At 43.4% G+C, this 16,710-nt stretch overlaps 1 protein-coding gene across 1 annotated transcript in view; it reads right to left on the bottom strand.

Moving 5' to 3' along the window:
- Nucleotides 1–16,333, bottom strand: part of LOC121488733 (translation initiation factor IF-2-like) — a 59,889-nt gene extending 43,556 nt beyond the window's left edge. Inside the window, exons 1-3 of the mRNA XM_041751059.1 lie at nucleotides 16,328–16,333; nucleotides 14,929–15,530; nucleotides 4,696–4,759 (exon numbers count right to left, since the gene is read on the bottom strand). Of these exons, the coding sequence (XP_041606993.1) occupies nucleotides 4,696–4,759; nucleotides 14,929–15,530; nucleotides 16,328–16,333 (672 nt within the window). The remainder of the gene's footprint in view (nucleotides 1–4,695; nucleotides 4,760–14,928; nucleotides 15,531–16,327) is intronic.
- Between the last annotated feature and the right edge of the window lie 377 nt (nucleotides 16,334–16,710).

Below are 16,710 nucleotides of genomic sequence, written 5' to 3'. Positions count from 1 at the left end.
CACTTCTGTCTCCCTATACAATGATGAGCCAGCCAACTACAGAAAAAGTGCTCTGGCAGGAGCTTTGGGATCCAGGTAGGAGGCTTCAAAACCTGGGTGAACCCCAAGACTAAGGAGCGCTTCTCTGCAAAGACAGATGAGCACGCTGGTGGCAAGCTCCCTGAAGGTTTGGCCAAGCAGGAACCCAAGGGGGAGGGTAGAGGAAGAGGCTGGACCAGCCATTTCAGGGCCCTGAGGGCGCCATTAAGAAGACGAACCTTATCGTACAGCACAGGGAAATTTTATTTATTTATTTTTGCACCTTCTTTAAATATTGAGTTTTTATTTTAACCCTAGTTAGTTAACATACAGTGTTATATTAGTAGGCATACAATCTAGTGATTCAAAACTTCCATGTATCTCCTGGTGCTCATCACAAGTGCTCTCCTTAATTCCTGCCACCTGTTTCACCAACTTTCTCTCTCTCTCTCTCTCTTTTTTTTAAAGATGTTTATTTATGAGAGACAGAGAGAGAGAAGCAGAGACACAGGCAGAGGGAGAAGCAGGCTCCAGGCAGAGAGCGCGACACGGGACTCCATCCCGGGATTCCAGAATCAGGACCAGGGCCAAAAGCAGGCACTAAACTGCTGAGCCACCCAGTGATCCCTGACCATCAGTTTGTAATGGTCTGTATCTTAATTTGTCTTTCTCTCTCTCTCTCTCTCTTTATAGTAAAGACAAATTTTAAAATAATACAAGCAGAGTATGACACAATCACTTGTACATGTTAATTAACTTAGTCTGGGACCCCCCAGGTGACTCAGCGGTTGAGCGTCTGCCTTCAGCCCAGGGCCTGATCCTGGGATCCGGGATTGAGTCCCCCATCAGGCTTCCTGCATGGAGCCTGCTTCTCCCTCTGCCTATGTCTCTGCCTCTCTCACTCTCTGTCACTCCCATGAATAAATAAATAAAAATCTTTAAATAAAAACAAACAAAATAAAATAATTAGCTCAGTCCGACTCTGGTGTGGACAACTGAGTGAGGGCATAGAGCAAGCACAGGGGGACAAAACCCAGGATGGTGGTTCTCAGGGAGAAAAGTGGGCCAGCCCAGGGAGGATTCAAAAAGGAAACCAAGTCTGGATTGACTGGGGGGCAGGGGTAGAGCTGGTCAGGGAGGCCTACCCCAGGATGGGCTGAGTGGCGAGGGTACCGTGGTCGCATTCACAGATCTGGGAGCCCAAGAGGAGACCAGATGTGAGTGAGTTCAGGCTGAAATATGCTTATACTGAGACAGAAATGCTTTGAGGTAACCCTTCAAGGTATCATGCAGGCCACAGGCTCTGTAAGTCGGGAACAGAGAGGTGGCCTGGGCTGCAATCACAGATGAGGGAGTTCTCTGAGGATGTAGGTTAGGCTCAAACCCACAAGAATCCTTGGAGCCACACGAGATCACCCAGGTTTCGCCTGCCTTTGGCCCAGGGCGCGATCCTGGAGACCCGGGATCGAATCCCACGTCGGGCTCCTGGTGCATGGAGCCTGCTTCTCCCTCTGCCTGTGTCTCTGCCTCTCTCTCTCTCTCTCTCTCTCTCTCTGACTATCATAAATAAAAAAAAAAAAAAAAAGAAAAGCTACTACATATTCTTTTCAAATTGCTCCAAAAAGTAGAAATGGAAAAAACCCTCCAAATTCATTTTTTATGAAGCCAGCATTACCTTGACTCCAAAACCAAAGACCCCAACGAGGCCAAAATCCCTGATGAACGTGCATGCAAAAATTCCAAACAAGATACTAGGAAATCAAATCCACTACTAGACTAAAAGAATCATTCAGCACAATCAAGTGAGATCTATTCCTGGGCTACAAGGGGGGTTCGACATCCACAAGTCAATCAATATCATATACCACATTAATGAAAGAAAGGTAAGAACCACATGATCCTCTCCATAGATGCAGAGAAAACATCTGACAAAGCACAACATCCATTCTTGATAAGAACCCTCCACAAAGTCTGGATAGAGGGAACAGAGCTCAACATCATAAAGGCTATGGATGAAAGACCCACAGCTAATATCGTCCTCAATGGGGGCAAATAGAGCTTTTCCTCCAAGGTCAGCAACAAAACCGGGATGTCCACTCTCACCATTGTTATTTAAAATAATACCAGAAGTCCATTCGAACCAGCAAATAAGTCAAACTTACACTATTTGCAGACAACATGATACTCTATTTAGAAAACCCAACAGAATCCAGCAAAAAATTGCTAGAACTGATAACGCGAATTGAGGAAAGTTGCAGGATACAAAATCAATGTAGAAATCTCTCATATTTCTATACACCAATTATGAAGCAGCAGAAAAAGAAATCAAGGAATTGATCTCATTTAAATGTACCAAAACAATTGGATACCTAGGAATAAACCTAGCCAAAGAGGTAAAGGATCTGTCCTCTGAAAACTACAGAACATTTGTGAAAGAAATTGAGGAAGACACAAAGAAATGGAAAAACATTCTATGTTCATGGATTGGGAGAATATTGTGAAAAAGTCTATCCTACCCAGAGGGATCTAGACATTCGTGGAATCCCTATCAATATACCACAAGTATTTTTCACAGAGCTGGAACACACAACACTAAAATTTATATGGAACCACAACAGACCCTAAAAAGCCAGAGGAATGCTGAAAAAGAAAACCAAAGCTGGGGCATCACAATGCTGACTTCAAGCTGCATTACAAAGCTGTGGTCATCAAGACAGTGTGGTACTGGCATAAAAACAGACACATAGATCAGTGGAACAGAATAGAGAACCCAGAAATGGACCCTCAATTCTATGGTCAACTAATCTTTAGCAAAGCAGGAAAGAATAGCCACTTGAAAAAAACACAGTCTATTCAATAAGTGCTGTTGGGAAAATTGGACAGCCACATGCAGAAAATTGAAACTGGACCGATCTCTTACACCACACAATAAGACAAACTCAAAAGGGTTGAAAGATCTAAATGTGAGACAAGAATCCATCAAAATCCTAGAGGAGAACACAGGCAACACCCTTTTTGAACTTGGCCGCAGTAACTTCTTGCAAGATACATGTACGAAGGCAAGGGAAACAAAACCAAAACTGAACTACTGGGACTTAATCAAGATGAAAAGCTTCTGCACAGCAAAGGAAACAATCAACAAAACTAAAAGGCAACCTATGGAATGGGAGAAGATGTTTGCAAATGACCTATCAGAAAAAGAGCTCTTATCCAAAATCTACAAAGAACTTATCAAACTCAACACCTAAAAACCAAATATTCCATTTAAGAAATGGGCCGGTGACAGAATAGACATTCTTCCCAAGAAGACCTACAAATGGCCAACAGGCACATGGGAAGATGCTCAACATCACTCATCATCAGGGAAATACAAACCAAAATCATGATGAGATCCCTTCTCACACCTGTCAGAATGTCTAAAATTAACAACACAGAAAACAACAGATGTTGGCAAGGTTACAGAGAAAGGGGAACCCTCTTATACTCTTGGGGGAATGCAAACTGGTGCAGCCACTCTGGAAAACAGTATGGAGGTTCCTCAAGAAGTTAAAAATAAAACTACCCTATGTGTGACCTAGCAACAGCACTATTAAGTATTTACCCAGAGGATACAAGAATATTCTCTGAAGGGGCACATGCACCCTAATATTTACAGCAGCATTATCAACATTAGACAAACTATGAAAAGAGCCCAAATGTCCATGGACTGATGAACAGGCAAAGAAGATGTCGTACATAGACAGATAGACAGACAGACAATGGAATATTACTCAGTCATCAAAAGATGATATTCTCTTTTGCAATGATATGGAAGGAACTAGAGTGTATTATGTATGTTAAGCAAAGTCAATCAGTAAGAAAAAGTACCAGATGATTTCACTCATATGTAAAATTAAAAAAAAAAAAAAAAAAACAGACGAATATAGGGGAAGGAAGGGAAAGAGTGGGAGGTATACCATAAGAGTTTCTTTAGTATAGAGAACAAACAGGCTTGCTGGAGGGAAGGTGGGCAGGGGATTGGCATGGTGATTGGCACTGAGGAGGGCACTTGTGATGAGCATTGGGTGTTATAGGTAAGTGAAGAATTCTAGTCTTGAACCAATATTACAGTACATGTTAACTAACTGGAATTTAAGTAAGAACTTGAAAAAAATAAAGAAAGAAGACTCATGGAATGGTAAAGCTTGCAAGGACCATGGTAGTCCAGTAGCAAGCACCTTGTGCATTAAAAGATGAGGAAAGGGAGCCTGGAGGGCACAGTTAGGTGACCAACTATTGGTTTCAGCTTGGATCCTGATCTCAGAGTCATGAGGTCGAGTCCCACATCGGGCTTCGTGCTCAATCTGGAGCGTGTTTTCCCTCTCTCTCTAACCCTCCCACTTGTGCTCTCTTTCTCTCTCTCTCTCTCTCTCAATAAAAAAATAAATCTTACAAAAAAAAAAAGATGAGAAAAATAAATCACATTTTCAGACACAGTGTAGACCCTGGAGCTACAAAGCCTCACCCATACCACATACACTACCCTGCCTGCCTCATCTTTCCTCAATCTCCCTTTTCTGCTCTCTCTTCCTCCTTTTTCTTTCCTAGACACCATATGCTTAGTGAGGCCAGCAGGACCAAGAGCTAAAAATGTCCTGGGCGTGGCCTTTCATAAAGGCTTTCATCAAAGGCACTTACCTTGAAGTTGAAGCCATGATGAGCCAGGAACAGAGACTTGTCTATATGTGCAGAGTCAAAGAATCTGTAAGACAGCAGAGGTCGATTTTTAAAAATTGTATGCTAATTAGCAAGGCAATAGGACCTTCTCCACCATTTAAGTGAAAAAACATGTTTAGCTTAAAGTTCACCAGCTGTAAGCAGAGGATGGATTGAGTACACACAGCAGAGGGGGTCTAGTCAACTGGCCCATCAGAGGGAAAAACAACGAGCCCTCCACCTCACACCAAAACATATTATAGGGCAAAGGTTTTCACCGTCAAAATTACTGGCATGTGGGCCGGATGAGTCTCTGTTGGGGGCTGTCCTGTGAATTACGGGATTTTAACAGCTTTCCGGAACTCTACCCACTAGATGCCAGTAAAACACCGGCACTACTTTTCCACTACTTGTGAAATCAAACATGTTTCCAGACATTGCCATTACGTCCCATGGGGAACAAAATTGCACCTGGTTGACAACTCTTATTCTATATCAAGACTACCAATAGATCCTACTGTAAAAAGGAAATACTGTCTACTAGTGCTGCCCAATATGGTATGTGGTTATTACATATCTGATATGTATGGCTAGTGTGATTGAGAAACTGAATTTTTAATTTTATATAATTTTAATTAAATTTAATGTAAATTGTCACATGTGCCTGGCCAGTGACCACTGTATTCGTGAAGTCCCAGATGTATAAAGAACTACTTTTGTTTTTTAATTTTCATTTATTTATGATAGTCACACAGAGAGAGAGAGAGAGAGGCAGAGACACAGGCAGAGGGAGAAGCAGGCTCCATGCACCAGGAGCCTGACATGGGACTCGATCCCGGGTCTCCAGGATCGCGCCCTGGGCTAAACCTCTGGCCACCCAGGGACCCCCTAAAGAACTACTTATGGAACAACATTCTCTTAACAACCAACAGGTCAAAGAAGAAAAAATTCTTTCATAGAATAACTTAAGGGGGAAATTAAAAAGTATCTTGAGGCCATCTGGGTGGCTCTTGGTTAAGCATTCGACTCCTAATTTGGCTCAGATCATGATCTCAGGATCTTGAGATCAAGCCCTGTGTGGGGATCTGCAGTGAGTGTGGAGCCTGCTTAAGATTCTCCCTCTCCTTTCCCTCTGCCCCAACCCACTTCTGGGTTCTCTTTCTTACATAAATACTTAGTATCTTGAAACAAATGAAACAAGGAAACACAATATACCAAAACATTTAGGCTGCAGCAAAAGATTTCTAGGAGAGATCTTAATACTATAAACACATACAGAAAAAAAAAAAAAAAATATATATATATATATATATATATATATATATAAATATATCAAGGAACTCTAGAAAGAATAGATGAATGGATAAAGAAGAAGTGGTACATATGCGATGGAGTATTATTCAGCCATACAAAAGAATGAAATCTCGTCATTTGGAATGATGTACATGGAGCTAAGAGTAATGCTAAGTGAAATAAGTGAGTCAGAGAAACACAAATGCTATATGATTTCATTCCTAAGTGTAATTTAAGAAACAAAAAAATGTGCAAAGGGGGGCAAATGTGCAAAACTGCTCTTGGTTCAGTTGGTGAAGCATCTGCCTTTGGCTCAGGTCATGATCCCAGGATCCTGGGATCGTGTTCCACATTGGACTCCCAGCTCAGCGGGGAGTATGCTTCTCCCTCTTCCCCTCCCTGATGCTTGTGCTCACTCTCTCTCTCACAGAAATAAATAAAAATTTTAAAATGAGCTAAGGAAGAGAAGAAGAGAGAGAAACCAGGAAATTACTCTTAACTATAGAGAACAAATTGATGGTTACCAGAGGAGAGTGGGAGATGGGTAAAATAGGTCATGGGATTAAGGACTGCACTTGTGATAGGCACCAGGTGACATATGGAAATGCTGAATCACTATATTGTACACCTGAAACTAACATAACATTCTATATTAACTAAATTGGAATTTAAAATTAAATTAAAATAAAAAAAATTATTTATTTATTTATTTATTTATTTATTTATTTATTTATTTATGATAGTCACACAGAAAGAGAGAGGCAGAGACACAGGCAGAGGGAGAAGCAGGCTCCATGCACCGGGAGCCCGATGTGGGATTCAATCCCAGGTCTCCAGGATCGCGCCCTGGGCCAAAGGCAGGCGCTAAACCGCTGCGCCACCCAGGGATCCCCAAAAAAAATTTTTTTTAAAGAATAATTGGTTCAGTGGTTGAACATCTGCCTTTGGCTCAGGTCGAGATCCCGGGGTCCTGAGACTGAGTATCACAATGGGCTCCCTACAGGGAGCCTGCTTCTCCCTCTGCCTATGTCTCTCTCATGAATAAATAAATAAAATCTTAAAAAAAAAAAAAAAAAGAATAACCTAAGCCCAAAGTTATCAGAAGGAAGGAAATAAAAGATTAAAGCCAAAACAATTAAAATAGAGAACATAAAAATAATAGGAGAGATGAACAAACTAAGAACTAGTTTTTTGAAAAGAACAATATTGATAAACTCCTAGCTACAGTATCCTAGAAATAAAGAGAACCCAAATCAACAAAAATACATCTCAAAGAGGAGAGACTAAAACTGATACCACAGAAACAAAAGATCATAGAGGCTACTACAAATTGATTATTGATTATATGCCAACAAACTGCACAACTTAGGAACGGCTGAAATTCTCAGAAACACACAATCTATCAAGACTGAGCCAGGAGAAACAGATCATTGAAACAGTCCAATTAAGTAGGAGAAAGACTGAATCAGTAACGAAAACTCTCCCAACCAAAAAACAGACGAACAAACCAAAAATAAACAAAAACCCAAATGTACACACTGGTGAATTTTACCCAACACATAAAGAACAATTAATGCCAGCTCTTCTCAAACTCTTCCAAACACACACACACACACACACACACACACACACACACACACACACATATACACACACAAAACCAACCCAAACTCATTAGACGAGCATTACCACAATACGAGCATTTGAGAAGGACATTATAAGAAAAGAATGGAATATGAGGACAGTTCAAAAGACAAATATAGAGGATGTGATATCAGCAGATGGTAGACTTCAAAGCTCCAGGCCCTCATTACCCATGGAAATACAAGTTAACAACAAAGATGAACCCGAATATCTTTGTGAGAACTCTAGAGACCACTTGAAATGGTGTACAACCCAGGCCAACAGAAAAGTAAGATGGGATTCCCTTTAAAAGCGTAGGAGATTTCATGGCATTCTGTGCACAGATGGATCTCTCCCCACTCAGATCAGTAAGGCACAGCCAGGGTAAATACAGTGACTCGACCCTGGAGTGGAAATCAGAGTAGACTAATCTGTCCAACACCCTGACTTGTCTGGGGGCTCCCTGGGTGATATAGATTTTATGCCTCATCAGACATGGAGCATTGATGGGAATGGGAGCAGTTTGGAGGTTACTGAAAATATAAGCAAGTGCCACAGCACACCAGAGCTGCAGAAATTCTGTAGTTTTACATGCCGATGCCAGGGAGAGAAAAATTATACATTTCTAAGAAGAAATTAGGGACACGCTGTTTGTGGAACTTGAGACCATTAAAATTAAAAGTACACACTCAGGTCCAGAGAATGCATCACCAGGAGATGTTGGTGAGGTTCCAAACTTCTAGATTCTAGGGTTGACTGGTGAAGTATTCCCCTGAACAAAGCCAGTCCATAAAGACTGAGAAGAGGCTGTTTTTTCCCAAATGGCCATATCTCAACAGCAGATCACGAGCATACAAAGAAACTGGGAAACATGGCTCAGTCACAGAAACAAAATAAGATTCCAGATATGAATCCTAAAGAAAGACAGACTGCTGAGTTTCTTGGTGAAGAATTAAAAGCCATTTGTTAAATATATTCAAAGAGCTAAAAGACAACAAGAGAAACAATGAGACAAAATCAGGAAATGGATGACAAAATGAGAATATTGACATAAAGATAGAAATCATAGAAAAGATCCAAAAAGATCCAACTCTGGAGCAGAAAAATACAGTAACTAAGCCAGCATTACCCTGATATTGGAGCCAAACAGATACTACAAGAAAACTAACAATCAATACCCTTGATGAATATTGATCCTCAAGAAAATATTATAAACAAAGTAAATTCAATAGCACATTGAAAGGATTATATACCCCAACAAAGGGAGATTTCTTGAATGCACGGATAGTTCAACATGAGAAAACAATTAATCAGTGAACAGAATGATAGACAAAAAGCATATGTTCACTGATGGATTATTTTAACTCTACATCTGAAAATAATGATGTACTTAGTATATGTTGGCTAATTAAATTTAAATTGAAAAAAAACATTTAAAAAAACAAATATTTATAGCAAATAATGAAAAAAAAATCCACTTCACAAGATTTAATACTCTTTCATGAAAAGAACTCTTACTAAACTAGGAGTAAAAGTAAACCAACTAAACATAATAAAGACCAAATATTTTTTTAAAAATCCCAGCTGATGTACAAAATAGCAAAAGACTCAAACTTTTCCTCTAAAAACAGGATCAAGATAAAGTTGTTTACTCTGGCCTATCAAATATAGTACTAGAAATCTTAGCCAGAGCAATTAGGCAAGAAAAAGAAACAAAAGACATCCAAGTTGGAAAGGAAGAAGAAGAATTATATTTGCAGAAAACATGATCTTATTGTAGAAATTGAAAGGATTAAAAAAAATTAGAAGCAGTAAACAAATTGAACAAGGTTGCAGAAATGAAAACCAAAACACCAAAAATCAGTTGCATCTCTATATGCTAACAATGAACAATTTGAAGTGGACATTAAGAACACAACATTTACCACAACACTGAAAAAAGTAAGATATTCAGGAATAAGACTAATGAAAGAAGTGAAAGAATCATATGCTGAAAATGAGAAAACATGTCAGACTAATGTTTTAAAAAACACACAAAAATAGATATCTTCGTTCATAAGTTGATAGGCCTAATATTGCTAAAATGTCAATGCTGCCCAAAGTACTTCAAAGGTTCAAGGCAATCTCTATCAAAATCCCTATACCATTTTTTCCCCCAGAAATCGAAAAATCCGTCCTAAAATTATTTGGAATCAAGGGAAGCCAAATAGCCCAGATAACTTTGGAAAAAAGGAACAAAGTTGGAAAATTCACATGTCCTCATTTCAATATATTGCCGGCTAAAGAAGTCAAAATAGCATGGCCCTGGTATAAAGACAGATATACAGACCAGTGAAGTGTAACAGAACCAGAAATAAACCCTCATGTATATGGTCAGGTAATCTTCAAAAAGGACGTAAAAACTACTCAATAAGGAAAGGATAGTCTCTTTAACAAATGGTGTTGAAAAAAACTGAATATCAGGGATCCCTGGTGGCTCAGCGGTTTAGTGCCTGCCTTTGGCCCAGGGCGCAGTCCTGGAGTCCCGGGATCAAGTCCCACGTCAGGCTCCCGGCATGGAGCCTGCTTCTCCCTCCTCCTGTGTCTCTGCCTCTCTCTCTCTCTCTCTCTCTCTCTCTCTGTGTGTGTGTCTATCATGAATAAATGAATAAATAAATCTTTAAAAAAAAGAAAAAATGGAGTATCTATATGCAAAACAATAAAGTGGGCTCTTGTCTGACATCATCTACAAAGACTTAACTCAAAATGTATCAAAGAAATAAACGTAAAAGTTAAAATTATAAAACACTTGAAAGAAAACATAGGGAAAAGGTTCACAATACAACATCTGCCAATGATTTCTCTCTTTTTTTAAAATAGGCTTCGTACCCAGTGTGGAGCCTAATATGGTGTCTGAACTCACAACCCTGAGATCAAGACCTGAGCTGAGATTGAGTCATATGCTTACTGACTGAGCCACCCAGGCATCCATGGACCTGGCAATGATTTCCTGACTATGATACCAAAGCACCAGCAAAAAAGTAAACATAGACGAATGGGGTATATAAAACTTCAAAATGCATCAAAGGACACAGTCCAGAGAGTGAAGAGACAATGAATAGAATGGGAAAAATATTTGCAAATCATGTATTTGACAATAAGTTAATATACAAATAACTCCTATGAATTTCGTAGCAAGGCAACAAGTAACCCAATGAAAAAAAGGACAGAGAACTTGTATAGACATTTCTCAAAAGAAGATGTATAAATGGCCAATAAACGTATGGAATGATGCTCAACATCACTAACCATTAAAAAATGCAAATCACAACCACAATGAGGCTCACCTCATACCCATTACGATGACCAGTATATATATATATATATATATAAAAATGTTGGCAAGGATATGGAGAAATTAGAACACTTGTGCATTGCTGATAGGAAAATGTAAAACGGTGCAACCACTATGTAAACAGTATGAGAGTTCCTCAAAAAAATTAAAAATAGAACTACCATATAATCCAGCAATCCTATTTCTGGGCATGTAGTCCAAAGAATTGAGGCAGGTTCTCCAAGAGACCTCCATCTTCATAGAAGTATTCTTTATCATAGCCAAGGGGTGGGAGCAACTCAAAGGTCCATCAAAGATAAATGGATAAAGAAAATGTGGTATATACTTACAATGGAATACTATTCAGCCTTACAAAGGAAGGAAATCTTGTCACATGTTGTAGCATGGATGAAACTTTAAGGACATTCAGCTAAATGAAAGAAAACAGTCATGAAAAGACAAATACTGTATGGATCTATTTAGATGAGCTATGGACAGTACTTAAATTCATAAAAACAGAAAGTAGAATGGTGGTTAGCAGTGGAGGGAGGAGGGGCAAATGGAAAGATGATGTTTAATGGGCAAAGGTTTCAATGTTGGAAGATAAAAATGTCCTGAAGATTGGCTGCACAGCAATATGAGCATGCTTAACACTACTGAAGAGTGGTTAATGTAGTAAATTTTATGTTTTGCTAACTTTTAGAATTAAAAATAAACAGAAGCATTATCAGAGAAAAAGATTACTGCACAGGGAAAGAATGTTTCACTCACTAGGTTATAATCATTTTAAACTTCATGCGTTTAGTAACCACTTCACAATACAAATGAACTGTCGAAAATGAAAAATCCATCACAATAACGGCAGATCTCAACACATCTCTTTCAGTGGTTAATGATCTACAGACAAAATTACTGAGACTTGAACAGCAGAAGTGACCTGAACAACCAGGCGTGATGTCAGCGAGATGGCACAACGGAAACCGCCCCACTTCTGTCTCCCTATACAATGATGAGCCAGCCAACTACAGAAAAAGTGCTCTGGCAGGAGCTTTGGGATCCAGGTAGGAGGCTTCAAAACCTGGGTGAACCCCAAGACTAAGGAGCGCTTCTCTGCAAAGACAGATGAGCACGCTGGTGGCAAGCTCCCTGAAGGTTTGGCCAAGCAGGAACCCAAGGGGGAGGGTAGAGGAAGAGGCTGGACCAGCCATTTCAGGGCCCTGAGGGCGCCATTAAGAAGACGAACCTTATCGTACAGCACAGGGAAATTTTATTTATTTATTTTTGCACCTTCTTTAAATATTGAGTTTTTATTTTAACCCTAGTTAGTTAATATACAGTGTTATATTAGTAGGCATACAATCTAGTGATTCAAAACTTCCATGTATCTCCTGGTGCTCATCACAAGTGCTCTCCTTAATTCCTGCCACCTGTTTCACCAACTTTCTCTCTCTCTCTCTCTTTTTTTTAAAGATGTTTATTTATGAGAGACAGAGAGAGAGAAGCAGAGACACAGGCAGAGGGAGAAGCAGGCTCCAGGCAGAGAGCGCGACACGGGACTCCATCCCGGGATTCCAGAATCAGGACCAGGGCCAAAAGCAGGCACTAAACTGCTGAGCCACCCAGTGATCCCTGACCATCAGTTTGTAATGGTCTGTATCTTAATTTGTCTTTCTCTCTCTCTCTCTCTCTCTTTATAGTAAAGACAAATTTTAAAATAATACAAGCAGAGTATGACACAATCACTTGTACATGTTAATTAACTTAGTCTGGGACCCCCCAGGTGACTCAGCGGTTGAGCGTCTGCCTTCAGCCCAGGGCCTGATCCTGGGATCTGGGATTGAGTCCCCCATCAGGCTTCCTGCATGGAGCCTGCTTCTCCCTCTGCCTATGTCTCTGCCTCTCTCACTCTCTGTCACTCCCATGAATAAATAAATAAAAATCTTTAAATAAAAACAAACAAAATAAAATAATTAGCTCAGTCCGACTCTGGTGTGGACAACTGAGTGAGGGCATAGAGCAAGCACAGGGGGACAAAACCCAGGATGGTGGTTCTCAGGGAGAAAAGTGGGCCAGCCCAGGGAGGATTCAAAAAGGAAACCAAGTCTGGATTGACTGGGGGGCAGGGGTAGAGCTGGTCAGGGAGGCCTACCCCAGGATGGGCTGAGTGGCAAGGGTACCGTGGTCGCATTCACAGATCTGGGAGCCCAAGAGGAGACCAGATGTGAGTGAGTTCAGGCTGAAATATGCTTATACTGAGACAGAAATGCTTTGAGGTAACCCTTCAAGGTATCATGCAGGCCACAGGCTCTGTAAGTCGGGAACAGAGAGGTGGCCTGGGCTGCAATCACAGATGAGGGAGTTCTCTGAGGATGTAGGTTAGGCTCAAACCCACAAGAATCCTTGGAGCCACACGAGATCACCCAGGGGAAATGCTCCCACTGAAAAAGAAGATGGCCAAAGCCGGCATCTTCAGAGATACCAGGACAGAAGCAGGTAGGCCTGAGAAGCAGGAGGAGAGTCCACACAGGCTGAAAGGTCAGGACTAGATGGGTCAAGGCAGACGGTGACAAGTGCCAAAGCTGCCCACAGGCCCTGCTGGACGTTCTCTATGGGGCCGGCATGGAGGAAGAAAAGACCCTCTCATCTGAGACCTGCTGCTTCCAAGGCCACTCTGAAGGGTCCTGGAGGGTAAGAGGACCTTCACTGTTTAAAATGTAAGAGGTTGGGGGATCCCTGGGTGGCTCAGCGGTTTAGTGCCTGCCTTTGGCAAAGGGCGCGATCCTGGAGTCCCAAGATAGAGTCCCGCATCGGGCTCCCGGCATAGAGCCTGCTTATTCCTCTGCCTGTGTCTCTGCCTCTCTCTCTATGTCTATCATAAATAAATAAATAGATAAATAAATAAATAAATAAATCTTAAAAAAATAAAATAAAACGTAAAAGGTTGGGACACGTGGGTGGCTCAGCAGTTTAGCGCCGCCTTCAGCCCAGGTCATGATCTTGGAGACCCGGGATCGAGTCCCCGCGTCCGGCTCCCTGCATGGGGCCTGCTTCTCAACCTCTGCCTCTCTCTCTCTCTCTCTCATTAATAAATTTAAAAAATCGTTTAAAAATAAATAAATAAATTAAACGTAAAAGGTTCCGATGAGACAAGACAAGTAAATGCAACTAAATCCTAACGTGGATCCTATACCACGGAAAGGAAGTGGGTGAGACCAGCAGGCCAGTCTGAATAAACCGTGTAGATGTTAGGGCTCTAGTTTTCCTGTTCTGTTCCATTAGATGTTAATTACACCTGGGGAGTCTAAGTGCACAGAACGTGACAACACTTTGTACCAGTTTCTGAACTTTTTTCATCCTTACGTTATTTCAAAAATATTTTTTTAAATAAGACGTTTGATAAATGTAAATGCATCAAAGTCGAGCCATCTGTACAAGGGCTGGGGGGAGGAGCCTTGGTGAGACCCCGCCCCGCATCACAACATCAAAGTGATAGAAGGCAGAGAAAACCAGAGAGTCCACAATCACAGGAGCAGGCAGAGGCGCCAGAGGTGCACTGCACCCTGCCCGCCCCAGAGCCGCCCCTCCATGAGCCCGGGTGGACGGGACCCGCCCCCCCCGCCCCCCCCGCCCCGAGCCCGCGTTAATGGGGCCCGCACCCTCCGTGAGCCCGTGTGGACCGGGCCGCACCCGCCCTGAGCCCACGTGGACGCGACCTGCCCTGCAGCCGGCCTCACCGCAGCCGCCGCTCCGGGTTCAGGTCCGACCACTCCTCCCTGGCATCCCGCAGCCCAGCACCGTGGCGGCCCAGAGGTCTCCGCCCGCCTCCCCGCGGCCCCAGAAGTCCACCGCCCCCGTCCCAGTCCCTCCCGCGCAGCCTCCGCGCCACAGCGAGGCCCAGCGCCTGGAGCACCGTTGAGAAAACGCAACGCCAGGCCCGGCCTCTCGCACAGCCAAACCGGCCGTCCCCGCTCGGGGCCCACACGTACCTGCGCGCCGGGCCGAGGTCTGCGGGGCCCGCTGCGAGGAGCCCGAGCGCCCGGAAGCCCGGGCCTGAAGCGTCGCGGCCACGCAACGTCCGGCACCAATGGGCTCCCCGCGCCTGGCTCCTTCTGCGGCCCCGCCCCGGCCCGCCCCGGCCCCAGCGACCACCGAGAGGCCCGGCCTCCGCGGAGCCTAGAGGGACCCGAGAGGCCTCCGCCCGCAGCGGGGACGCCGCGGCACTGCGCCCCGGCTCAGCCCCGAGGAGCGCGGACGCCCGTGGCTCCTGCTCCCCGAGGCGCGAAGCCTCTCCCCGCCCCAGGGCGGGGGCTCGGGCAAGAGGCGGCCTTCGCCTTCCCAGCACAGGGACAGTCGTCGCAGGCCCCCGGGCACCTGGGAAAGAGGCGAGAACCGCGGCGCGGGGAGCTGCGCGCACAGCTGCGGACCCGGCACCCGGCAGGCCCGCGGCCCCTGCCCGCCCCGAGCTCAGCCTCAGCCAAAGCCGGCTGGGAGCCCGCGGGGCCTGGCCCTGGCCTGGATCGAGGTCGTGGGGGCCTGACCTGCGCAGGAGGGGGAGACCCTCCGGATAAACACACGCCGACCCGTTACACTTGGCGTTCAGGCAAACCACAGGGCCAGTTCAGCATTCATATGGGGCTGGGAGCATTCATCTGTGTTTTGTCTGGAGACGCACCCCCACGTATCCAGGCGTTACATAAAACACTCAGCTGAGCTTTCAAGGTCTCGCTGACCTTTGTGCAGTGGCAGTATCGTACGTAGCCAATGAGGTTTATCCGAGGCGCGATTACTGCTAAAGATCTAACGGACTTTATTAAATAACTCACAAATCAGGTCACGTCCCATCTAGCAAATAGAAGATTGCTACGAGGAATGATACAACATGGAAGGTGTTGATAGCAGGACCCTGGGGCAAGCAACTCATTAGCAAATGGAAAGGATTGTTCCGGGAAAGACCTTTGCCTTGTGGGGAGAGGCAAGGGGTCTTATCTGCTCATGACTCCCTCGCCTTTGGGGGATGGAAAGGGCCCAAGGGGAAGACTGGCACTAACAACAACAACAAAAATCCTGACTACTGGTAAAGACTACTTTTCTGGAGAAATTCGAAACTGCAATTGTTTGTTTGATATTTTTGCTTACAACTTCTTTTTTTTACACATTTTGTTTTTTTAAGTAGACTCCACACCCAATGTGGGGCTGGAACCCACAACCATAAGATCAAGAGTTACACACTTTACTCAGCTAGCCAGGTGCCCCTAAATTGGAATTAGATTAATATTAATCCACAATTTAGGAACTCAATGGAATTGATATCATTCGGGGTCTATGGTTTTCTTTTTAACACTGGGGGAGGAGCAAAATCCCCCCTCCACCCCAACCCACCCTTACTGTCATACCTTGAGAATCTACTGCTTTATAAGATACATGGGACAGCGGACTTCACTGAAGAAGATGACTTGGCCTCTAAACACAAATACTCCTGGGAACAAACTATGTCAAGCATTCAAGAGAGCCAAGTAGCAAACGTTTTGCATTTTGCTTCTCTACCCTGGCAATTCTCCACAAGGTGTTTGTTTATTTTTGTCACTGTTCATTGTTTTGAGATTTTATGTAGATGAATTTATTTATTTACTTTTTAAAGATTTTATTTGACACAGAAAGAGACAGAGAGAGCACCAGGTGGGGGAGTGGGAGAGGGAGAAGCAGGCTTCCCCACTGAGCAGGGATCCTGTTGCAGGGCTCCATCCAGGACCCAGGGGTCATAGAGCCCA

Source organism: Vulpes lagopus, chromosome 4 (assembly GCF_018345385.1).
Source record: "Vulpes lagopus strain Blue_001 chromosome 4, ASM1834538v1, whole genome shotgun sequence".
Lineage (NCBI taxonomy): Eukaryota > Metazoa > Chordata > Mammalia > Carnivora > Canidae > Vulpes > Vulpes lagopus.
The sequence above is the reverse complement of the archived record's forward strand: the minus strand, read 5'-3'. Positions and strand labels throughout refer to the sequence as shown.